The 24,880-nt window shown below is 44.7% G+C and overlaps 1 protein-coding gene across 1 annotated transcript in view; it reads left to right on the top strand.

Annotated features, from left to right (window-relative positions):
* The window catches only part of col16a1 (collagen, type XVI, alpha 1), a 413,938-nt gene that overhangs the window by 359,486 nt on the left and 29,572 nt on the right, over nucleotides 1-24,880 (top strand). Inside the window, exons 54-63 of the mRNA XM_078566895.1 lie at nucleotides 30-92; nucleotides 1,129-1,200; nucleotides 5,027-5,080; nucleotides 5,161-5,205; nucleotides 7,764-7,808; nucleotides 16,098-16,151; nucleotides 18,776-18,829; nucleotides 19,993-20,043; nucleotides 21,048-21,137; nucleotides 22,508-22,543. Coding sequence (XP_078423021.1) covers nucleotides 30-92; nucleotides 1,129-1,200; nucleotides 5,027-5,080; nucleotides 5,161-5,205; nucleotides 7,764-7,808; nucleotides 16,098-16,151; nucleotides 18,776-18,829; nucleotides 19,993-20,043; nucleotides 21,048-21,137; nucleotides 22,508-22,543 — 564 coding nt within the window. The remainder of the gene's footprint in view (nucleotides 1-29; nucleotides 93-1,128; nucleotides 1,201-5,026; nucleotides 5,081-5,160; nucleotides 5,206-7,763; nucleotides 7,809-16,097; nucleotides 16,152-18,775; nucleotides 18,830-19,992; nucleotides 20,044-21,047; nucleotides 21,138-22,507; nucleotides 22,544-24,880) is intronic.

Genomic DNA, 24,880 nt, shown 5'->3' with positions numbered 1-24,880 from the left:
AAACCCTACCTTTACTGTGTGTTTTCTAGGGGCCAATAGGGTTCCCAGGAAAGTCTGGGTCATCTGGACCCCCAGGATCTTCTGGTGAAAAGGTAATTCTAATCTGACATAAATGGGGCATGATGGTGTGAGCATGGAGAGCAAGATTGGTAGATGTTTGTTGGGTAAGGGTTTTGAGGGGCATGAAATAAAGGGGGGTAAACGGAGTTAAAGTTAATATCAACCATGATCTAATTGAATATCAGAACAGGCTTAAGGGCTCAATGTTCTTATGCTTCAAAGCTATGTAAGGTATTCCGTCATATACTAATGTGAACCCTTATGTACAGCGTCTATAGACAAAATGAGTTCCCACTTTCCAGTAAAAAGTTGGGAAGAAGAAGCTATAGCCAACATGTAAGACACCTTAATTGTCTCCATCCTCCCCAAAAAGCAAGAACTTGGATTTAATGCCCACTCCCTGTCCCAGACAGACAAGAACAACTACTGCAGAGAGGAGTGGGACAGAAGGGAATAAGAGAGAGGAGAGTGGGAGAGAGGGAAATGCAAGACCAAAGACCAGAGGGCAGAGCAGGACCAGGAGAGTGTAACAGAGGAGCTGGAACTGAGGATCCTGAGAAGGGGGCAGTGTGAGAACCTAATGAGTTGGAGGACAGTCTGGAATGGACAGAAGGGGATCAGTGAGTCCCACCACAGTGACTGACTGACAGTTAAAGGACCCAAAACATGACCCAGGCTTCGTTTTTTTTTAAGTAAATGTTTGCAAAATAAGTGACCCTCTTTAAGTGTCACTGTGGATCATTTTGACCCTCGTGACCCTGTGTTTGTCAGTATGCATCAGAGAAGGAACAAGTAACCCTATTCTGATCAGTGTGGGTCAGTGAACTCCCTGACGGCTGGGCGGTAAATGCCGTGGTGACCTAGTGGTTCCCACATGGGTCAACAGTTTTCAGTTTAGGTTATCAAATGCCTAAGTCTGGAATGGGGAAGAAACAACTTTTCAGAGACTTCTGTTTGTGCCCAAGTTATATTCTGGAGGGAATAGAATTAAAAGACTAATGGGCAACTTATGCAGAGGCGAGTGAGCACCTCTCAATAAGTGGGATTAATTTCTGTTTTGTGTCGCAGGGTAATGATGGGAGTGTGGGTCCAGCAGGGCCAGTTGGCCCCACAGGTCGAAGTGGACCTCCTGGACTACAGGTGAGTCTTTCTTCCTATTGGTACCTACTTTGTGCTGGGTTTTATAATAGAGCCATAGAATGCAAAAACTAGGAAGCTCTGGTAAACTTTCTAGAAATCACTGATTAGTCCACAGTTTAGTAGGGTTGTGTCCAGTTTGGGATTTACTGGAATGATACCAGGATGTGAAACTTCAGTTATGGGGAGAGACTGGGGGAGCCGGGATTGTTCTCCTCAGAGTAGAGAAGATTAAAGGGAGACTTCATGGAGGTGTTCAAAATTGAGAATGGTTTTGCTAAAGTAAACCAGAAAACACAAATTTAAGATAATTGGCAAAAGAACTAGAGGGAAATGATTCTTATTTTATTCACTGAACTATTGTGATCTGGAATACGATGTGAGAGGCAAATTCAACAATAACTTTCAAAAGAGAATTGGAGAAATACTTGAAAAGGAGAAATTTGAAAGGCTATCGAGGAATTGCAGGGAACTCAGACAAATTGGATAGCTCTTTCAAAGTGCTGAAACAGGCCTGATAGGCTGAATGGCCTCCTTCTGTGCTGTATCATTCTACAATCTCCATTTGTCTCAACAGATCCAGATGACTTGATTTTAGTCTACTTATGTCAACCGGGCCAGGATGAGTCAGTGTAGCCAGAATTGCATTAATAAAATATGAACTCTCCAAATTGTCTTAGCTCTCCTAATTCCGGTGCCAGTTGGAGCCCCCCACCACAGTTTTGCCTCCCTGTGTCCCCCCCTCCCACAAGCTACCCAGCTTGTCCCCCCTCCCCCCACCCCCACCCCCCCGCCCCCCACCCCCCACTCCCCCTCACCCCTCACCAGGGCCAGCCAGCCAGTCCCAGTCAATTCCCAGACTTTCCTGAGTTCCAGGGCATCCATAATTCCTCTTTACCGGGCCTCCTGCAGTACTTGCAGAGACCACAGCTCCTGATGGCGCTGCTGATTCTGCAGAGCTGCTGATTGGCCTGCAGCTCTATGAGGCGGGTCTCCATTCTGGTTGGGCAGAGGGGTGGGGGAGGTGGAAGTCTCGCCTCAGAATCATCAAAGGCCTGTTGGCCAAAAGATTAACACAGGGCTAGCTAGCCAAACGGAGGTAGGCTTGCCACTGGCATCTACACTGGGTGCAGCAGCGTTAGTAATTACGAGGCTAGTAATTCAGAAGATAATCAAGAGAATTCTATTCCCACCATAGCAGTTAGAGAAGCTGAACTCTGCTTAAAATTCCTTTTTAAAATCTGGTATCTGTAAGAGTGACCATGACGTTGTTGTAAAAACCCAATTGATCTGCTAATGTCCTTCAGGGAAGGAAACTTGCCAACCTTAACCAGCCTGCCCAATGTGGGACTTCAGTCCTACAGCAATGTGCCTTCCCTCTACAAGCCACATCAAACCCAAAACAGACCCACCAGCACCTTCTCAGGGCAACTAGGGATGGGGAAGGTGATGGCGTAGTGATATTGTCACTGGACTAGTAATCCAGAGACCCAGGGTAATGCTCTGGGGACCCAGGTTCGAATCCCACCACAGCTGATTGTGGAATGTGAATTCAATAAAAATCTGGAACTGAAAGTCTAATGATTGTTGTTAAAAACCCATTTGGTTCAGTTATGTCCCTGTAGGGAAGGAAATCTGCCGTCCTTACCTTAACCAGTCTGGCCTACTGGTTCAAGAAGGCAGCTCACCACCATCTTCTCAAGGACAACTAGGAATGGGCAATAAATGAATGAGTAAATGTGAATGAATAAAATAAAATGTGGCTGGCCCCTGAAATGGCCTAGCAAGCTACTCAGTTTTATCAAACCGCTACAGAAAAAGGGAATGAAACAAGATGGACCACCCAACATCAAGTAATTCATCACCTGATTCCCCAAAGTCTGTCCCATCTACAAGTCAGCAGTGTGATGGAATACTCCCCACTTGCCTGGATGAGTGCAGCTCCAACAACACTCAAGAAGTTTGACACCATCCAGGACAAAGCAGCCTGTTTGATTAGCACCACATCCACAAACATTCACTCCCTCATCCACCGGCACACAGTAGCAGCAGTGTGTACCACCTACAAGATGCACTACAGGAATTCACCAAGGCTCCTTCAACAGCACATTCCAAACCCACGACCACTATTACCTAGAAGGACAAGGGCAGCACATAGATGGGAACACCTCCACCTGGAAGTTCCCCTCCAAGTCATTCACCATTCTGACTTGGAAATATATTGCTGTTCCTTCACTGTCACTCAGTCAAAATGCTGGAACTCCCTCCCTAACAGAACTGTGGGTGTACCTACACCACATAGGCTGCAGTGGTTCAAGAAGGCAGCTCACACCACCTTCTCAAGCCCAACTAGGGATGGGAAATAAATGCTGACCCAGCCAGCGAAGCCCACATCCTGTGAGCAAATAAGAAAAAATGCCAGCCTTACCACTGACACCCACATCCCAAGAATTAATTTTTTTTAAACTCCTATTTGCCACTTGCAAGGTGAGGAATGTGAGTGCTGAAGAGGAATACTTATTTGGGTATTCCCTGTCAGCACAGGCTGGGACTGATGTGATGAAATGTGGAGTAAGGCTCAAACATGTGCCTCAGCCCCAAACACAAAACTCTTTCAATTCACCACCAGGATTTTATCCATCTCAAGCACCAAATCTCTCTCTTGCTGTGTTGTCTCCTCATAAAACAGCAATTTAGTGCCAATTTAATCCAATATCATATCCAATAACTGGAATCTCACCATCCCTATTCATCTCTCAAAGGATCCTGATCCAAACACACTTTAGGAAAACCAGTCCAAGACTGTGCCAGCCTGGATAAATACCAGATACCAATTCCTGTACCAGTCTGTATAAGTCCCAGTTCCAATCTGAGCCATTGTAAAATCACATCCACTGAACACAGTGCTGATTCAATAATGTTTCATCACTTCATGGCCAGAATTTTACATCCCGCGGGCGCGTGCCCGACCCGAACTGACGTGAAATAGCACAAGATGACGCCAGGCGAGCATCCCAACATCATCGTGCACTCGGCAGGCACGCGCAGCAGTTGGAAGTATGCTTGCCGACAATTAAGCCCAATGAATTAACAGCAAGTTTAAGTGGCCAGGCCACATTTAGGATTGGTGGACGGGCCATTCTCCCTGGCAGCATTCACATTTTTGCTCAAACCTCGATCCAGGGCAGGATGAAATCTCCGTGGGAAAATAGGATAAAAAGAGATATCTGGGGACTGGTTTTTATGAGGTATGCTTTCAGGTGCTTGATTGTGCTGCATGGACATATTTTGCAGCATTTTTGTTGTGACCTTTATTCTGTGGAGGTCTGCAGCTCCCTGGGGCAACTATCTGCCTTCAGGGAGCTCTCTCAAAGTGCTCTACTGCACCCTCGGTTATGTCAGCACCCACCCCGGCAGTGCTGAGCATTTCAGCGCACGTTTCATGCTGGCTGGTCATTTATTGGTCAGCCAGTGTAAAATCGCGGTTGGGGGCCAATCGCGGTTGGGGGCCAATCGTGGCCAGAGGCCCATTTCCCATCCACTCCCAGGCCCGCTGATCGCATGCACATGTTCGATGACCAAAAGATTCAAGCCTATGTGTTTGAATCTTGTCTCATGATGTTGCAATAATTGACAAAAATGAAGAAGTTGTTTTGTTGAAGTATAGAGGTTTGTTGAAATGTTTACTAATGAAGGTGGTGCTTCCTTTACAGTGTCTAGACTGGACAATAGGATGTTGGACATTAACTGGATGGGCGATGCTAAGTGGTCCACTCCTGCATTGCTCTAGCCCTCTCCTGATGCATGTTTTATTTTTTTCTTTTCACAGGGCCCTCCAGGAGTAGATGGTCTGGATGGGAAGGACGGGAAGCCAGGGCTACGGGTAGGACATTAACCCCATTCCCAAAGCTGGTTTTATCAGGAGGAGGGCAGAGTCACTGATAGTGTTTTCTTGTGTTGCAGGGTGAGATTGGTCCAGTTGGACCCCCAGGGCCCAGGGGTCCGCATGTAAGTAATTAGACCATTGTGCACAGGAGACTTCCTTTGTTTATGATTATGTAAATTAGGTTTTTAAAATTTATTACCCACCTAGAATGATATTTGAGCTTAAAGGGGTAAGAGGACAGGTTGCACAAACTTGGTATGTTTTCCATGGACATTACAAGATTGAGGGTTGATGCAATCATTGTGTTTAAAATGATCAAAAGATTCGATGAGGTTGACGAAAAGTTGCTGTAGAGAGGGCTTTAAACTAAATAGGGAGGAGGAGGGTTCTGGAGAGGACATAAGTAAGCTTACAAAGCAAAAGGACATGGCAGCCTTGCGGGGCAGCTACTTAGGTAATGATACCCAGAGTGTGACAGGAAGGGACAGAGTGTACAAATATATTTTTTAAAAAGCAGCAAATAGGGTCAAAGCGGGGAAAAATGGTAAAAAGGCAAAATTAATGGCTCTTTACTTAAATGCACCTAGTATCAGAACAAAATAAATGAATTAATGGCACAAGTAGAGGTTAATGGGTATGACTCTGCAGCCATTACGGAGACATGGCTACAAGGAGATCAAAGCTGGGAACTAATATTCAGGCGTATGTGACTTTTCGAAAGGACAGGCAGGAAAGAAGGGGTGGTGGGATAGTTTTCTTAGTGCGAGATGGAATAAGTACAAAAGCAAGAAATGATCTTGGATTGAAACATGTGGAATCAAATAACAAGGGGAAGAAGACACTGGTGGGATTAGTCTATAGGCCCCCTAACAGTAGCTATGCTGTCAGACAGAGAATAAATCAGGAAATAATGAGGGCATATAAAAATGGCAGTACATTAATCATGGCTGACTTTAGTGTCTGTGTAGATTGAGAAAATCAAATTGGCAGAGGTAACCATGAGCAGGATTTCACAGAGTGTATTTGGGACTGTTCCCTAGAACATGTTGTGGATCCAACCAGGGATCAGGCTATTTTGTATCTGGTAATGTGTAATGAGGCAGGTTTAATAAATGATCCCAGAATAAAAGATCCCCTAGGAAACAGTGACCATAACATGGTGGAACTTAGCATTCAGCTTGAGAGTGAGAAACTTAGTTCGGAAACATCTGTTAAACTTAAGGGTAAGTACAAAGGAATGAGGGTAGAGTTGGCTGGAGTGGACTGGGAAAGGAGTTCAGCAGAAAATGTGGTTGATGAAAAATGGCAAACGTTTAAGAAAATAGTTCATCACTCACAGCGAAGATATATCCCAGTGAGGAAGAAGGATTGTAGGAGGGGGATAAACCAACCATGGTTAACGAAGGAAGTTAAGGATATTATCAAAGTGAAAGAAAAAGCATACAATGTGGCAAAGATTAGTAGTAAGCCAGAGGAAAGTTTTAAAAACCAACAGAAGGTGACCAAAAAAATAATAGAGGGAGAAAATAAACTTTGAGGGTAAACTAGCAAGTAACATAAAAACGGACAGTAAGAGCTTCTTTCAATATATATAAAGGAAGAGAGGGGCCAAAGCCAATATAGGCCCCTTAGAGAATGAGGCTGGGGAAATAATAATGGGGAACCAGGAAATGGCAGAGGAGTTGAATAAATACTTTGCATCAGTCTTCATGGTAGAAGACCCTAATAGCATTCCAAAAATACTAAATAATCGCGGGGCAAAAGTGGAGGAGGAAATAAATACAATGACTATCACTAGGGAAACTAATGGGGCTAAAGGCCGATAAGTCACCTGGACCTGATAGGTTGCATCCTAGGATATTAAAGGAAATAGCTGCAGAGATAGCGAATGCACTGGTAGTAATCTTCCAAGAATCCTTACATTCCGGAAAAGTCCTAGAGGATTGGAAAACTGCCAATGTTACACCCTTATTCAAAAAGGGAGGGAGACAAAAAATAGGTAACCAAAGGCTAGTTAGCTTAACATCTGTCATTGGGAAAATATTAGAGTCTATTATAAAGGATGTAATAGCAGAGCATTTAGAAATCTAATTTAATCTAATCAAGCAGAGCCAGCATGGCTTCATGAAGGGGAAATCATGCCTGACAAATTTATTAGAATTCTTTGAGGAGGTAACAAGCAGGATAGATAAAGGGGAGCCAGTAGATGTAATATATCTGGATTTCCAAAAGGCGTTCGATAAGGTACCACACATAAGGCTACTTAATAAGATAAGAGGCCCTGGTTTTGGGGGAAGTATATTAGCATGGACAAAGGATTGGCTAACTAACAGAAGACAAAGAGTTGGGATACGGGGGACATTTTCAGGTTGGCATCCTGTAACTAATGGAGTGCCACAGGGATCAGTGCTGGTAGAGTGAAGAACGAGGAGCAGAACCTGAAAATCAGAACTAAGCCATTGAAGGATAATGTCAGGATGTACTTCTTCACACAAAGGATCATGAAAATCTGGAACACTCTTGCCTGAAGCATCTGGAGGCTGACAAACAACTGGAAGTTTCAAAACTGAGATGGGGGGAGTTTAGTTATGGGGGGAGATTAAACAAGGTGCTTAGGGGACGGGTTTGTATAATTGCGTAAAAGTGAGAGATACTCTAACTGGCTTCTTTCCTTCAACAGGGATTTAAAGGAAAACATGGACTTCCAGGGCAACCCGGACAGAGAGTAGGTATCTGTATATAGGTACTGTAGGATTTTATGCGCATGTTCGTACTCAAGGATAATGGTATCCATACTGGAGATAGAGTAGGTATGTGTATGTCAGTCACATATGTCTGTTTGTGTCTATGATTCTGAATATCAATGTTACTTGGAGTTGGAGGAGAAAAATTCAGCTGTCATGGTCCACATAGGAAGCAATGAAGATGGGGATGGCGTTAGTGGTCTTATCACTGGACTAATAATCCAGGGATCCAGGGTTGAATCCCACCACAGCAGATGGTGGGATTTGAATTCAATAAAAATCTGAAATTATAAGTCTGATGATGACCATGAAACCACTGTTGATTGTTGTAAAAAACCCATCTGGTTCACAGAAGCTGCCATCCTTACCTAGCCTGGCCTACATGTGACTCCAGACCCACAGCAATGTGGTTGACTCTTACATGCCCTCTGAAATAGCCTAACAAAGCCACTCAGTTGTATCAAACTGCTACAAAGTCTCAAAAAAGGAATGAAACCAGGCAGACCACCCGCATCAACCCAGGCACCGGAAACGACATCGGCAATCGCAGCCATTTCGACCCTACAAAGTCCTCCTTAATAACATCTGGGGGCTAGTGCCAAAATTGGGAGAGCTGCCTCATAGACTAGTCAAGCAACAGCCTGGCATAGTCATCCTCATGGAATCATACATTACAGATAATGTCCCAGACACCACCACCATCACCATCCCTGGGTATGTCCTGTCCCACCAGCAGGACAGACCCAGCAGAGGTGGCGGCACAGTGGTATGCAGTCAGGAGGGAGTTGCCCTGGGAGTCCTCAACATCGACTCCGGACCCCATGAAGTCTCATGGCATCAGGTCAAACATGGGCAAGGAGACCTCCTGCTGATTACCACATACCGCCCTCTCTCAGCTGATGAAACAGTGCTCCTCCATGTTGAACACCACTTGGAGGAGGCAGTGAGGGTGGCAAAGGCACAGAATGTACTCTGGGTGGGACTTCAATGTCCGTGACCAAGAGTGGCTTGGAAGCACCGCTACTGGTCGAGTCCTAGCTGCTAGACTAGGTCTAGGTGGTAAGAGAACCAACAAGAGGGAAAAACATACTTGACCTCACCCTCACCAATCTGCCTGCCGCAGATTCATCTGTCCATGACAGTATCGGTAAGAGTTGTTGAGGAGACAAAGTCCCGCCTTCACATTGGGAATACCCTCCACCGTGTTGTGTGGCAGCCTTCAACCAACTCAGTTCACTCCACTTGATATTCAAGGCTAAGATATATACAGATTTTTAATCAGTAAGGGAGTCAAGGGTTATGGGGAAAAGGCAGGAAAGTGGAGTTGAGGATTATCAGATCAGCCATGATCTAATTGAATGGTGGAGCAGACTCTATGGGCCGAATGGCCTACTTCTGCTCCTACGTCCCAGGGTCTTACCGTCTAATAATCTTCAGCCAGAAGTGCCAAGTGGATGATCCATCTTGGCCTCCTCCGGAGCTCCCCAGCATCACAGATGCCAGTATTCAGCCATTTCGATTCACTCCACATGATAGCAAGAAATGCCTGAAAGCACTGGATACTGCAAAGACTATGACCCCTGACAATATTCCGGCAATAGTATTGAAGACTTGTGCCCCAGATCTTGCTGCACCCCTAGCCAAGCTATTCCTGTACAGCTACAACACTGGCATCTACCCAGCTATGTGGAAAATTGCCCAGGTATGACCTGTCCACAGAAACCCACCTGGCCAATTACCGCCCCATCAGTCTACTCTCCATCGTCAGTAAATTGATGGAAGGGGTCATGAACAGTGCCATCAAGTGGCACTTACTTAGCAATAACTTGCTCACAGACACCCGGTTTGGGTTCTGCCGGGGCCACTCAGCTCCTGACCTTATTACAGCCTTGGTTCAAACATGGACAAAAGAGCTGAACTCCAGAGGTGACGTGAGAGTGACTGCCCTTGACATCAAGGTAGCAATTGACTTAGTGGCATCGAGGAGCCCTAGCAAAACTGGAGTCAATGGTAAGCAGGGGGAAAACTCTTCACTGGTTGGAGTCATACCTAGCACAAAAGAAGATGGTTGTGGTTGTTGAAGGTCAGTCATCTCAGTTCCAGGACATCACTGCAGGAGTTCCTCAGGATACTGTCCTAGGCCCAACCATCTTCAGCTGCTTCATCAATGACTTTCCTTCCATCATAAGGTGAGAAGTGAGGATATTCGTAATGATTGCACAATGTTCAGCACCATTCATAACTCCTCAGATACTGAAGCAGTCCATGTCCAGCGAGACCTGGACAATATCCAGGCTTGGGCTGAAAAATGGCAAGTAACATTCATGCCACACAAGTGCCAGGCAATGACCATCTCCAACAGGAGAGATTCTAACCATCGCCCCTTGACGTTCAATGGCATTACAATCACTGAATCCCCCACAATCAATGTTGGGGGTTACCGGAAACTGAACTGGGCCAGCCATATAAATTCTGTGGCTGCTAGAGCAATTCAGAGGCTAGGAATCGTGTGGTGAGTAACTCACCTCCTGACTCCCCAAAGCCTGTCGACCACCTACAAGGCACAAGTCAGGAGTGTGACGGAATACCCCCCAATTGCCTGGATGAGTGCAGCTCCCACAACACTCAAGAAGCTTGTCACCATCCAGGATGAAGCAGCCTGCTTGATTGGCACCCCATCCACAAACATTCATTCCCTCCATCACCAACACACAGTGGCAGCAGTGTGTACCATCTGCAAGATGCACTGCAGGAATTCACCAGGGCTCCTTAGACAGCACCTTCCAAACCCATGACCACTAGCATGTAGAAGGACAAGGGCAGCAGATAGATGGGAACACCACCACCTGGAAGTTCCCCTCCAAGTCACACACCATCCTGACCTGGAAATATATCGCTGTTCCTTCTCTGTTGCTGGGTCAAAATCCCAGAACTCCCTCCCTAACAGCACTGTGGGTGTACCTACACCACTTGGATTGCCGCACTTCAAGAAGGCAGCTCACCACCACCACCACCTTCTCAAGAGCAACTAGAGATGGACAGTAAATACTGGCCCAGCCAGCGAAGCCCACATCCCATGAATGAATTGAAAAAGCATAGGTTAGGACTAGGAATAATGTTCTGCTGAGCTTATTTGACAAGTTAAGAGTCCAAATTAATATTCCAAAAGCTCGTTACCTGAGCCATGCACCAATTGGCATAGGGATGAACTGATTAAAGATTAAACGCATGGTTGAAGGAGTACTGTGGAAGGCAAGGGTTTCACTTCATGGGCCACTGGCGCCAGTATTGGGGGAAGAAGGAGCTGTTGCTTTGGGTTGGGCACCACCTAAACTGGGCTTGGATCAAGGACCTGGTGAATTGAAAAACCAGGTGTCATGCCCCAATATATTATGAACTTACAGTCAATACTGAGCCATGTTGTTGTCTGCTTTTAAAATCAGCTCGACACTGTTTGCAGACAATTCTACCAAAGCCACCAAAGTAGCTGTAATTGATTCAAGCAGGCGATGTAATTAACAGCAAGTAAGTGGGAGATCCCAGCGGAGAGAAGGACTCCCCGACCTGTTCCAACTTTGAGTTCACCTGAGAACCAACCTCCTGGAAATTCAACTACAGAAAACCTCTCAGCCTGCTGAGAATTATTGGTTATACAAGACCCTCGCTTCAACGTTAAAGCATCAACTTCCTTCATGAAATCACGCCAGCCTCGCAGGAGACTGGGGATCCTAAACCAGAGACTGAGCTAACCATAATTTGTACAAGTGTACTACCTTTACCTGTAACCAATCTTTGTGTGAGAGTGTGTGTGTGTGGGGGAACAATTGTGTGAGATGCTGCATTTTAAATTTGGGTTAAGTGATGTTATGACCACAGCCAATGTTATTTGCTGAGCAAGCCAGATCTCAGACAGAAAGCTGTCTTACTGACGTTAACCTTTTTTTTAGTATTTTGAAAATGAGGAGAAAATGCTACTGATCCCAGAAGCATAGAAGTCCAGTAACTCCTTCAGGATTTTAAAACATTAAAAGATTTATTAACACGAAGAAAAAAAAATGTAAACACAAGATTAAAGTTATGCAGTTGAAGCAGTCTTATAAAACACCCCCCAAAACCCCACTTGGTCAGAACACACAAGTGAGCTACTTAGCAACAGCTCCCTTATAGATTTTTAACCATAAAAATCAAGTAATATTACCCAAAGCAAAAACTGCTGTCACTTTAGTAAGGGTATACCACACGGCTTCTCACTCTCTTCCACTCTGCTGTGGAAATCCAAAAGGAAGGTGCAGAAAACAGAATGCTCTTTGAAAACAAAGACTCCTCTGGCTTGAAAACATGACGGCTGTTTCAAATTCACAACCTTCACACCTTCTCCCAGCGCACATCTGGTCACAGGACATCTCCCCCACACAGCCACCCAACTCAGCTCAACATCTTTCCTTAAATATCCTTTATCCACTTCATCTTAAATTCTATTGTCCTAAGCACCTCTTTGAACTCGAATTTTTCGTGTTTTCCCATTGCCTTTCGGGTCAAATAAACTTTAATAACCTTCCCATTGTTTACTTTTGCAACCTGTGTAAGTTTGTAGAAGTCCCATGTCTCTTTTAAACTTCCCTTTGAAATTCAACAGCTGAAAACTCAAATCCCTACTTATCCTCAGAATGCAGATTTTTACCCAATTTATTTACTTGTAAATCCAACCTCTCATTACAAATGAACAAACCAAGCACCTTTACCTTTCATCTCTCAGTTCCCATAGACAAGCTGCCTTTACTAATCTTCTCCCCAATTTAATTAATCACGGACACACACGCACACAGTCTTCTTTACAGAATACCACCAGATTCCCAAAACTATTTTAAAAATAGCATTCATCTTCACAATGAGAATAAATAAACTTCTTTGTATTAAACTCATAAAAGCTTGCTGCTGAAATCATTTAATTGCTATCAACACTCTTGAGGGTAAGAGAAGACATACCTGTTATATACAAAACATACTGATCGTAGGCGGCAAAGGGAACACATGCATTCTGAGACAGAGGGCAGTAGAAAGGGCTTTAATCTCATGATGTGGGGGCGGGAGGATTCAGGAAAGGGTAAATTTCAAAACCAGGAATGAAAATGTCAAGGTTCTAGAACAGCACAGTGTTTTGGGTAAAATAAGCAGATGGATCAGGAAGGGACAGTGCGAGGAACAAAGGTACTAGGGAATTAGTGAGAAGGTGACATCAGAGAAAATTAGAAAACAGTCAAAACTAAATATTCAACATCTGGATTCAAGAAGCATTCACAATAAATTAGATGAATTAAAAGCTCATAGAAGTTAATAAATTTTACCTGATAGCCATCATGGAGACATGGGGCAGAACCTCACCATCTTTGAAATTTTTCTGCTATTAGGACCAAATGTTAGTCCCGACCCCGATGGTGTCAGCTGGCCATATAGTGTCACCATCTTATGGGAGGTGGCCAATTATGGAGGCCGCCTCTGAATTCAGGATGGTGGATAGGTCCCTGAGGTGGAAGGCTCAATCAGAAAGCCCAAAGCCATGGATGACCAGCAGCCTCACCGGGAGAGGTGGGAGTCGCTGAAGCAGGTAGGAGGCTGTCGGAGTGTCTCAAAATGGAGGCGCTCTCTGAAGCCCTCTGAAAATTTAAAATTGAAGAATGGTCACAGCTGGCTGGCTGTGGAGCTGTGGCCTCTGATCCCTGTTGGCCCAGGGTGAAGGGATTTAGAGGCGGCATCAATGGCTGTCCAACATTGGGAATATCCCCACAGCAGCGGCATCTTGTCCCCAAAGTGGCCCTAATTGGCTACCCACAGGTCGGTAACAACTTCTGCGTTGCCCCCACCTCTAGCAAGTTAGCTTGGAGACAGGAACATACTGATGAGCTAACCCGACACACTACCTTTAAATTTCACTGCTGGTCCAACTCTATCTCTACAGGACCAGAAAATTCAGCCCTAGGGTGGGAACAAAGTATTACTTAACTTTTAGCAGAGATAGACAGAAGGAAAAAGGAGGAGTGTAGCCCTGATAATAAAGGATAGGATAAAGACAGTGCGGAGAAAGGATCTTAGCTCAGGAAACTGGGAAATAAAATCAGCTTGGATAGAGCTAAGAAACAGCAAAGGGCAAAAAACATTGGTGGGATTTATTTATGGGCCACCAGCAGTTGTCGTGTAGGTCAGAGTATAAATCAGGAAATTAGTGATGCACGTAATAAGGGAATACTGAAATCACGGGGAATTGAATCTTTGTATAGGCTGGGGAAACCATATTTGCTGTAATCGGGTAGAGGACAAGTTCATAGAATGTATACAAGATTGTTTTCTAGATTAAATCTGAGGAACTATCTCAGAAATAGGATATTTTGGATTGCGTATCGTGCAGTGAGAAATAATTAATTCATAACCTTGTAGTAAGGGGGCTTCTCGGGAAGATTGACCATAACAGGATAGAATTTTGTATTGAAAGGGAATTAATTAAATTGAAAAAGTTGGATCCTAAATCTAAACAAAGCAAACTACTTAGGTATGAGGAGCAAGTTAGCTTGGATTGATTGAGAAATGACATTGAAGGATGAGGGGGTAAATTGCAACATATAGAAGTTTGCTGACAATACAAAGTTAGGTAGAAAAGTAAGTGTTGAGAAGGATGGAAAGGCTGAAAAGTTTTAATTGCCAGGGAGTATGATGGTCCCAGACTCAGACTGCTCAACTTTGACTGCTTTGCAGCATTTGCTCTGTAATTAATCCAAACAAGTATAGCTTTACATGGCTTGGTGTCATGTGGTGTTTCTCACTGGTCAAGTGAGGATATGACGACAAGCGAAGAACTAATCATGTGAAGAACTAATCATGTGATGTACTAACGACCTGCATTGATTATAATTAAGCCGAATATAATATTAGATTAATTGGTTAATATATATTGACCACTTGATCATTACATATAATTAGACTAAAAGTAATTATTGAACGTGGACTTCCCTACAGTAGATAGAATACAATGCAGTGAAGTCCACTTTGGTAGGAAAACATTTTTTTTTAAAATATTTTTTTGAATGGTGAGAAACTGGGGGATGTTTACATTCTGGGGGACCTAGTGCCCTTGTGCCTGAATCACAGGAAGTTAACATTCAGGTACAGCAAGCAAATGGCATGTTGGCCTTTATTACAAAGGGATTGGAATAGAAAAGTAAATAAATCTTACTACATGACACAGGACTTTGGTGAGACCACACCTGGAATTCTGTAATTAACAGAATTTAACAGGCCCCTGGTGGTGGGTTTCTTGATGGGGGCCGTAAAATTCCCAGAAGCCCTTCTCGCCACCTCTTTCACCCCCAACCTGTCCACAATTTTACAAGAGGCTGGCAAGTCTCTCATTCCACCCCCCCCCCCCCCCCCCCCCCACCCCCTCCTCCACACCTTTACCCCAGTTAAGACCCTTAAATAGCCAATTAATGGCCACTTTAGGGCCACCACCCACCCAGCTTCAATTTTGAGGCTAGCGAGAGGAATTCAGGGGATTGGGTTGAGGGTTGCCTGGCAAGGTAGCCTGCTCAGACCTCGTGAGGGGGAAGGAGGTGGGGCCACCTTTCCCATTTGAGGCCCCCCACCTAAGGTCTCCTGCCCCCCAGGTACTCCTTCACAACACCCCAGCCTCTCCGTCAACATCCCCACCCCTCATCCCTCTGTTCCTGCTACGCAGGGAAGCCCCACACTTCCCTCCATCCTGGACCAGTGGCTGCTTGTAGTCCCAGCTAATCTGATTGGATGGCAGCTCTCTGAGGCGGGATTTCCTCCTGAATGAGAGGTGAATTTCCCATCTCCAACCAATTAACATTCCTCGGGAATGCATTCCCACCGACTCTTTTAGTTGCGGGTCAGGAAACCTCGCCGCCTGTTAACCTCTGCCCTATGTGCGTGTTTCTGTGTATGTGTCAGTGTGCTTGTCTATGTGTGTATTCCAGTATGTGTGTGTGTCAGTGTGTGAATCTTTCTGTGTGCTGTGAGTGTGTATTTGTGTGTGCACGTTTTAGGGTATGTGTCAATGTATGAATCTTTGTATGTGTTCTAGTGAGTCCATGTCAGTGTATGTTTGTGAGTGTGTGTGTCTGTATGTTTGTGGGTTTGTGTGTATGCAGATGTGTGCATGAAGTGTATACCCCCATCCTTGTGTACGTGTGTTGGTGCCACATGCTCTGTACAGTAATGGATATATTTGATGTTGGTATCTGCACTCTCTGTTACAGGGTGAACCAGGAACAGCAGGACCACCTGGAAGTGCAGGCCGGCCAGGCTTTGAGGCAAGTTTGTAGTTTTGAAACTGAATTTTCCATGCCTTTCCAAGGCCTCACACCCACCAACCAAACAATATGGTCCATTTTATTCAAACCCTATGTCTGGGTGCAGTAAACTGTGGCGATAACTCCTACACTCACTCTTCAGGAGAAACAGTGTGCCTCGAGGGAGTGTCTGTGTACTTAGGGGATCACCAGAAGTGTGTCCTTGTGCGTAGGAAGCCCCAGGAATATATACAGAGGTTCCAGGGAGTACGTCTGCTGCTCCGCCTGGCTCCACTGAAAGCTGAGTTAGAAACTTCACTGTATTCATGGCACTTCTTGTCTCCTTTAAAGAAAGAGAGGGTGGTCAAGTAAGGGGTGCCTGGCTCCTGGATTGGCAGATGTGTGAATGCTCCTTCCCTTCCTGGCAGGGGATAGTGGCCAGTGTCCGGGGCCATTTGTTTATGACAATAGCATTCTCAATTTCTTACAGTGACTGTTGTCCTGTACCATTGTTTGTGATAATGTTTTCTTCCAATCTCAAAATGAGCTGGAATTGACTGACCTTTCTGTGATGTTACAGTTAGCCCCTTCATACCTGTATAGCTCACACCTGTATGTTGTGTTGAGGTTTTGCTATTTATAATTTACAGTTCAAGGACATGTCTGTGGTTTTGGGGTTTAATATTTTATGATTTTACAGTTCAGGGAGGTCATGTCCTTCACTGTGCTGACTCACTGAAGGAGCAATTCACCCAGTGCCATTCTCCTGCCTTCTCTCCATAACCCTGTACATTCTTCCTGTTCAGATAGTTATTCAATTCCCTCATGAATTCCTTCACTGAGCCTGCCTCCTCCACTGAGCCTGCCTCCACCACACTCGGTGTGTTCCAGCCCCTAATTACTCATTGCCTGCGGATGTTTTTCCTCATGTTGTCATTGCTTCTTTTGCCAATTATCTATAAACCTGTGCTCGTCACGCTTCTTTGCATTCAATGTCATCTACCACTTGTCCACCCATTTCATCAACCTGTATATATCATCTTGTGGTTCTACACCAGCCACCTCCCAGTTCACAATACTTCCAAGTTCTGAATCATCTTCAAATTTTGAAACTGTGACCTTGTACACCAAGGCCTACATTATTAATATATATCAGCAAGAGCAAGGGTCCCAACATCGACCCCTGGGGAACTTCTCTACAAACCCTCCTCCAACCTGAAAAACATCCATTAATCCCAGTTCTTTGTTTCCTGTCACTTAGCCAATTGTGTATCTGTATTGCTACTGTTCCTTTTATTCCATGAGCTATAACTTTGTTCACAAGTCTGTTGTGTGGCACTGTATTGAATACCTTTTGGAAGTCATTGTACGCCACATCAACAGCATTACCCTCATCAACCCTCTCTGTTACCTCTTCAAAAAACTGCAGCAAGTTAGTTAAATATAATTTACCTTTAAATCTATACAGGCTTTCTTTAATTAAGCTGAATTTGTCCAAGTGACTATTAATTTTGTCTCAAATTATCATTTCTAAAACCTTCCCCACCATTGAAGTTAAGCTGACTGGCCTGCAGTAGCTGGCCTTATCCTTTAACCTTGTTATGAGCAAGAGTATAACATTTGCAATTCTCCAGTCCTCCTGCACCACCCCTGAGTCTAAGGAAGACTGAAAAATTATGGCCAGTGCCTCTGCAATTTCTACTCTCACTTCACTCTCACTATCCAGTATCCTTGGGTGCATTTTATCTCATCCTGGTACCTTATCAACTTTAGGTACAGACAGCCTGTCCAATACCATCTCCTTATCAATTTTAAACCCTTCTAGTATCTGAATTACCTCCTCCTTCACCATGATCTGTGCAACATCTTCTTCCTTGGTAAAGACAGATGCAAATTATTCATTTAGTACCTCAGCCACGCCCCCTGCTTCCATGTCTAAATCCCCATTTTGGTCCCTATTCGGTCCCCCTCCTCCTTTTACCACCCTTCTATATGCCTATAGAAGGCTTTGGGATTTTCTTTTATGTTAGCCGCCAGTTTCTTCTCATACTCTCTCTTTGCCTCTCTTATTTGCTTTTTCACTCCCCCTCTGAACTTACTATATTCAGCCTCCTTCTCAGTTGTATTACCCAACTGGCATCTATCATAGTTAAGTTTTTTTCCATCCTTTTAACCTCTCTTTTGTCATCCAGGGAGCTCATCCAGGGATGTATTGGCCCTACCTTTCCCCTTCTTGGGAATATACCTTGACTGTGCCTGAACTATCTCTTCTTTAAAGACTTTAAAGTTCAGTTACCATTTTGGCTGCCAAACTTTGATTCCATTTCATCTGGGCCAGATCCCATCTCATCCCATCGAAGTTGGCTTTCCCCCAGTTAATTATTCTTACTCTAGATTGCTCCTTGCCCTTTCCCATTGCCAACCTAAACCTTATGACACAATGATCACTGTCCCCCAAATGTTCCCAGACAGCATAAAATTGTTTCTGTAACAAGATTGGTTGAAAGGGCACCAGCTAACTCAAACAAGGCAAGAGTGCTTGTGACACAGCCGCTGCTGTGTGCCTGTCTTCACAATGATGCATAGAAACTGACCTCGATCCAGAAGGCAGATGAATAAATGTGTGGGCTTCTGTTTGCTTGCAGGGTGAGCCTGGCCCACCAGGACCTTTGGGACCTCCGGGATCTCCTGGCCATGTTGTGAGTATTATTAATAAGCAGCTCAGTGGCATGTTTTAGTCAGGAATCAGAATGTCCATGAAGATACTCCCAGTGTCCCTGCCATGTCTTGGGACATGTATCGTGTTTCTATGGAGATTTCCCAGGAGTCTGGAGAACTCCGGCCGAGTTGTAGTGAATTATGAAACCCTCAAAATACACGCATGTTGACTCCGATCTTCCTCAGGGTCAGTTCCGCCATCACAGGTGCGAAAAATTCCTGGCTGCAAAGACAAAACCCAGGGGCTGGTGTCATTTCCTGGATAGGGAAGGCTTCTCGGCCTACAAGGAGACATCAGGAACAGCTGGATAGGGCAGGCTTCTCGGCCTACAAGGAGACACCAGGAACAGCTGGATAGGGCAGGCTTCTCGGCCTACAAGGAGACATCAGGACCAATGAGGTGGAGCCTTATAGAGCAGGACACCGAGAGTCTCCAGGGCCCAAAGAGGTGAAGAGACAATCCTCTGTCATCACTTCAAAAAGAGCCATCGTGTCTGCAGACACAATCACTGTAGGAGTGCCCCTCTCAGTCCAATACACAGTCAGCTCTTTAGATAGTTCCCAGTTTGGACAAGCATCATAGAACCACCACCCACAGCAAAAGAGGCCATTTGGCCTATCATGCCTGTTCTGGCTCTTTGAAGTCCTGCTCTCCTACTCATTGTCCAGAGCCCTGCACATGTTCCTTTTTCAAGTATTTAGCCATTTCCTTTTGGAAAGTTATTATCAAACCTATTTCCACCGCTCTTTCAATCTCTGCATTTCAGATCACAACAGTAATAAACAATTAAAGGGAAGCCCAGCAACTACTCCAAGATGCCCACTTGATATGGGGGGGTGGGGATGGGGCACATAGGCAGAATATTCACTCAGTTGCCCCACCCCACCACCCCCCACACTTATCTTAACAGTAACTGGGCTCAAAACAATCCAGGACTCTCCAGTGAGTTTCAGAATTTGACCCCTCCCCAGACCTAAGGTGTTTGGGACTGTGTGTGATCATGCACTCTGGTATAGCTATTCAGTGTACTGCTTAGCTTGGTACCTTGCGCCTGTCTGACATGGGGTCTGGGCCTATGAAGGAGCTCAGACTAATTTCTATCCAGTGCTCTCCTGTGTTTAACTGTATCTTTCTCAATACCAGGGGACAGCTGGGATTCCAGGAGCTCCTGGACCTGCGGGACCACCGGGCGTGGTGAGTTAGAAGAAGTGATCATGTACAGGAGACACGGCTCTCTCTCTCTCTCTCTCTCTCTCTCTCTTTCTGTGTAATACGATCACTGACAGGACAGCTCCCTCCCTCCCTCCCTCTCTCTCCCCCTCTCTCCCTCCCTCTCTCCCTCCCTCTGCCTCACTCTCTCTCTGCTATACCATCACTGACAATATATCACCCTCCCTCTCCCTCTCTCTCTCTCTCTGTCTTTCTCTCTCCCCCTCTCTCTCTCTCTCTCATACCATCGCTGACAGTACAGCTTCCTCCCTGTCTCTTGCTCTCTCTCTCTCTCTCTCTCTCTCTCTGTTAAACCATCACTGACAGTACAGCTTCCTCCCTCGCCCTCTCTCTTTCTCTCACTCTCTCTGTTATACCATCACTGACATTACAACTCCCTCTTTCTCTCTCTCTCTCTCTCTGTTATACCGTCACCTACAGTACAGCTCCCTCCTTCTCCATCTCTGTCTCTCTGTTATACCGTCACCTACAGTACAGCTCCCTCCTTCTCCATCTCTGTGTCTCTGTTATACCGTCACTTGACAGTACAGCTTCCTCCTTTTCCATCTCTGTCTCTGTCTCTCTCTCTCTCTGTTATACCGTCACTGTCAGTACAGCCCACTCCTTCTCCATCTCTGTCTCTCTGTTATACCATCACTTACAGTACAGCTCCCTCCTCCATCTATCTCTCTCTCTCTCTGTTATACCGTCACTGTCAGTACAGCTCCCTCCTTCTCAATCTCTGTCTCTCTGTTATACCATCACTTACAGTACAGCTCCCTCCTCTATCTCTCTCTCTGTTATACCGTCACTGTCAGTACAACTCCCTCCTCTCTCTCTCTCTCTCTCATTACCGCTAACACTCTCTTTGTCACTTGTGCCAACCTTTGTATAGGAATCTCAATGTGAACATGCTGTTACACAATGCACTCAGTTTAAGATTTTCTCTGATAACTGACTGTTTTTTTTCATTGATTGGCTCTATTTAGGGAACAAAGGGTGATCGAGGAACGATGGGAGAAAGAGGCCTCCCTGGATTGGCAGGTCCCCCTGGTTCTCCTGGAGCCCCTGGGTTGATGGTAGGTTCCCACTCTGCTGTTCCATCCCCTTTTGCCACGGTCACTGTCTGAGTCCGAACATCACATTTGAGCGGCCGCTTGTCACTAACACTGCTGAGGGGCTCAGGGTTGGCCGGATTGAGGCTCCATTTTGAAATAAAGATACCTCTGTTCTGATGAAGGGTCATACGGACTCGAAACGTTAACTGTATCCCTCTCCGCAGATGCTGTCAGACCTGCTGAATTTTTCCAGGTATTTTTGTTTTTGTTCTAGATTTCCAGCATCCGCAGTATTTTGCTTTTATCCATTTTGAAATAGTCTGTTTGACTGAAATGCCATTTATTTCTAGTCCAATTGGAGCTGTGGCCTCTTGATTTAAATACCCTCAAAATATAAGAAGCAGTAGTTTATCTTTTATATTCAAAAGTAGATGGGATCCGCACAGTTTACTGATAAAATGGTTACATTGAAATTGCCAAGTGGAAGTTTGAACAGAAAGTCAGCCCCTCATTTCAACCACTTTGGCCTAGGCAGAGGGACTGTGAGTCTGCAATTGCTGGGGCTTGTAACTGGCTCTCATTCTCCTTTGCATTCATTCTTGGGATGTGTGTGTTACTGGCTAGGCCCGCATTTAGTGTCCATTCATTGTTGCCCTTGAATATCTAGTGATGAGCCACCTACAACTGAGTGGGTCTCCAGGCCATTTCAGTTGAAATTTAACATGTTGCTGAGGGTCTGCGGTCACATATAGCTCAGACAGGATAAGAACGGCAAGTTTCCTTCCCTAAAGGGCATTAGTGAACCAGATGGGTTTTCACAACAATGCAGTAGTTTCATGACCATCATTTATCATAAACCAGCATTTTTTAATTCCAGAATCATTAATTATTTGCAGTTAAATTCCACCAGCTGCTATGGTGGGATTTGAACCCGTGTCCCCAGAGCATTAGCCTGGGCCTCTGGATTACCAGTCCAGTGACAATACCATTATACTACCATCCTAATGGGAGGACCGGTTGATGCACTGGAGAGACCCCAGAATTCAGCCTGATATTGGTGGGGAGGGGATGGAGTGGAGCTCACCCACAGCAGCCGATAAATCCAGCAAAGCCGGAAATGTGGCAATCGCCACAACCTCATGCAAATAAATCACTTCAGACTTCTGCCTGAGGGGAGCAGTTAGCAGCAGGAGGCTGGAGTGCTGGTCCTGTAGGGGCGGTCCTCAGCAATCAGTGTGGAGTAGGCATTCAAATTAAAACCATGAAGTAGCCTGGCCAAGCTCAGTGGGAATGTTCTGGGTGAAGCCTAGAGCAATGTCAGAAATTGGACCTTCAAACTTCTAGCCGTATACGGCGATATAACCACTGTCTACGTTCTTCCATTTCTTTAGGGAGAGCCAGGCGACGATGGTTCAGTTGGAAAAGAGGTAAGATGGGTCAATAATATATAGTTGATATTAGGCAAAAGTGATATGGCTTTGTAATATAGTAAAATGGAAGAGTTTTAATGTCATTCTCATTTGTTCAAAGTATAAGGGAGGGTGTCTCTGGATAAACTGCTTATTATATTTCAGAAAGCCAGCTGGTGTAGGATATAACCAGCGCCAATCTTTCCACAATTTTGTAAGCATTTATTTACGGAAATACCCATTACAAACATGCACCTCCTAACCTAACAACCACATTTTCAGTCTGTTCCTATTGATAGGGGCACAAGTGAGTCCCCAGTTAATGCCCACTACCTGCTTATAATTAAATACAATAACATTGCCTGTTGTGAAGGAAGACTTTGTGCTCCAGTCGGAAGCCTTTCCTCTGACCGGCTCATTCCCTCCTTAAACAATGAATACCATCATCACCATCATCATTGCCCACACCTGGAAACATCTGACAGCTGGGAAAACTTTAGGTACGACATCCCAACAGGAAAAGTGCTGCTGTTTCTATCTGATCCTGAAGGGAACCAAGGCTAGGTTTTTGTGTCTCTTCCTTTATTTAAACATATTCCTCCCCCTTGTTTTCATGCCCCCTCAAACGAGTGAACGTTCTTCACACGAGTCTGGACCACATAGGTGAGCAGGCTGATCGAGGTGAGGGCTATCTCAGCTATTCTCACCCAGCCAGCACCCACTCACTCACATTTGATAGTTTTGTGCCCCATATACATGTCCTTCTCCGTTCCTTCACCTCCCAATCGCAAATCATAGAATCATGGAATAATGCAGCACCAGGGAGTAATTCAGCCCATTGCACCTGTGCTGACTCTTTGAAAGAGTTATCCAGCTAATTCTACACCCCTGCTCTTTCCCCATCATCCTGCATAGTTTACCCTTGCATTTAACAATTCAATTCCCTTTTGAAAGTCATTATTGGGTATATTTTAATTATTCATATTCAGCACATTCCAGATCACAACAACTCGCTGCATAACTTACTTTTTTCCTCATCTCACCTCTGATTCATTTACCCTGATATTCTTTCTAAAGTGCGATGTACAGAATTAGACAAGGTGCTCCAGCCGAGGTCTAAACAGTGTTTTCTTAAGATTTCGCAGAGCTTCTTTGCTTTTGTTTTCCATGCTTCTATTAATGAAGCCAAGCATCCTGTCTGTTTTTTTAACTGCCTTCTGAACTTGTCCTGCCACCTTCAAGTGGGATCCATGTACCTATTCCTCTAGGTTTCACTGCTCCCCCACTCACTTTAAAATGTTATCATTTTGTTTATTTTGCCTCTCCTCACTCATCCTACCAAAATGCATAGCTTCACATTTCTCTGCATTAAGTTTCATTTGCCACATGTCTGCCCATCTCACCAATCTACCTATGTACCCCTGAAGTCTCTTACTATCCTCCTCACTCTTTACTTCATTTCTAAGTTTCATGTCATCTGAAAATTTTGAAATTATGCTATGTATACACAGGGCCAGGTCAGTAAAAATGTCAAAAAGACCAGTGGTCCCAACAACAACCCCTGGGGAAAATCACTCTACACCTCCCTCCAATCTGAAAATCAACCATCCGCCAAAACTCCCTGCTTTCTGTCCCTTAGCCAGTGTTATATCCACATTGCTGCTGCCTCATTAATCCTGCAGGCTTTAAGTTTTCTAACAAGCAAATCATATAGTATTTCATCAAACCATATACACAACTACAACACTACCCTCATCAACTCTCCCATTACTATATCAAAGAACTTGATCAAGTTATTGAAAGACAATTTGTCTTTAACAGATCCATACTGACTTTCATTTATTAACCCAAACTTTTCCAAATGCCAGTTAATATTGTTCAAGATTATTGACCAGGATTTTGTGGGCAGCGTGTTACTCCCGCGTTGCAACTGGAACTGTGTGTCACTTCCACTTCCTCTCTCTTTACCTTTTCCCATGCGATTACAAGTGAAACTCTAAGTGCCAGCAGTGTACATGAGAAACACGTGTGATTTAGCAGAGGGAGAAGCTTTGCATTGGTGAAATCTGCCATCAGCTGACAATGCTGCAGGTAAAGGTAAACTGGGAAACTCTGCATCACGGCCACAACTTTCCTGATCGACCCCATTACCATGAACATATGATTTGAGAGCACAAAGGTAGTACGGGTGTTTTTCAAATTTAAATTTCACTATAAATATTTCACATTACATTGGTTTCACTTTATTCATGTGTGCATCATTATTTGTTGAGGGTTATTTAGTCAGGGAGTTAAATGTACTGACGCACCTTATGGTTGGCGTGCATTGATGGTTGCAGGGGAATTAGGGACATT

The sequence above is a fragment of the Cetorhinus maximus genome, chromosome 21 (assembly GCF_964194155.1).
Source record: "Cetorhinus maximus chromosome 21, sCetMax3.hap1.1, whole genome shotgun sequence".
Taxonomy (NCBI): domain Eukaryota; kingdom Metazoa; phylum Chordata; class Chondrichthyes; order Lamniformes; family Cetorhinidae; genus Cetorhinus; species Cetorhinus maximus.
This window is presented reverse-complemented; position numbering and strand designations above follow the sequence as displayed.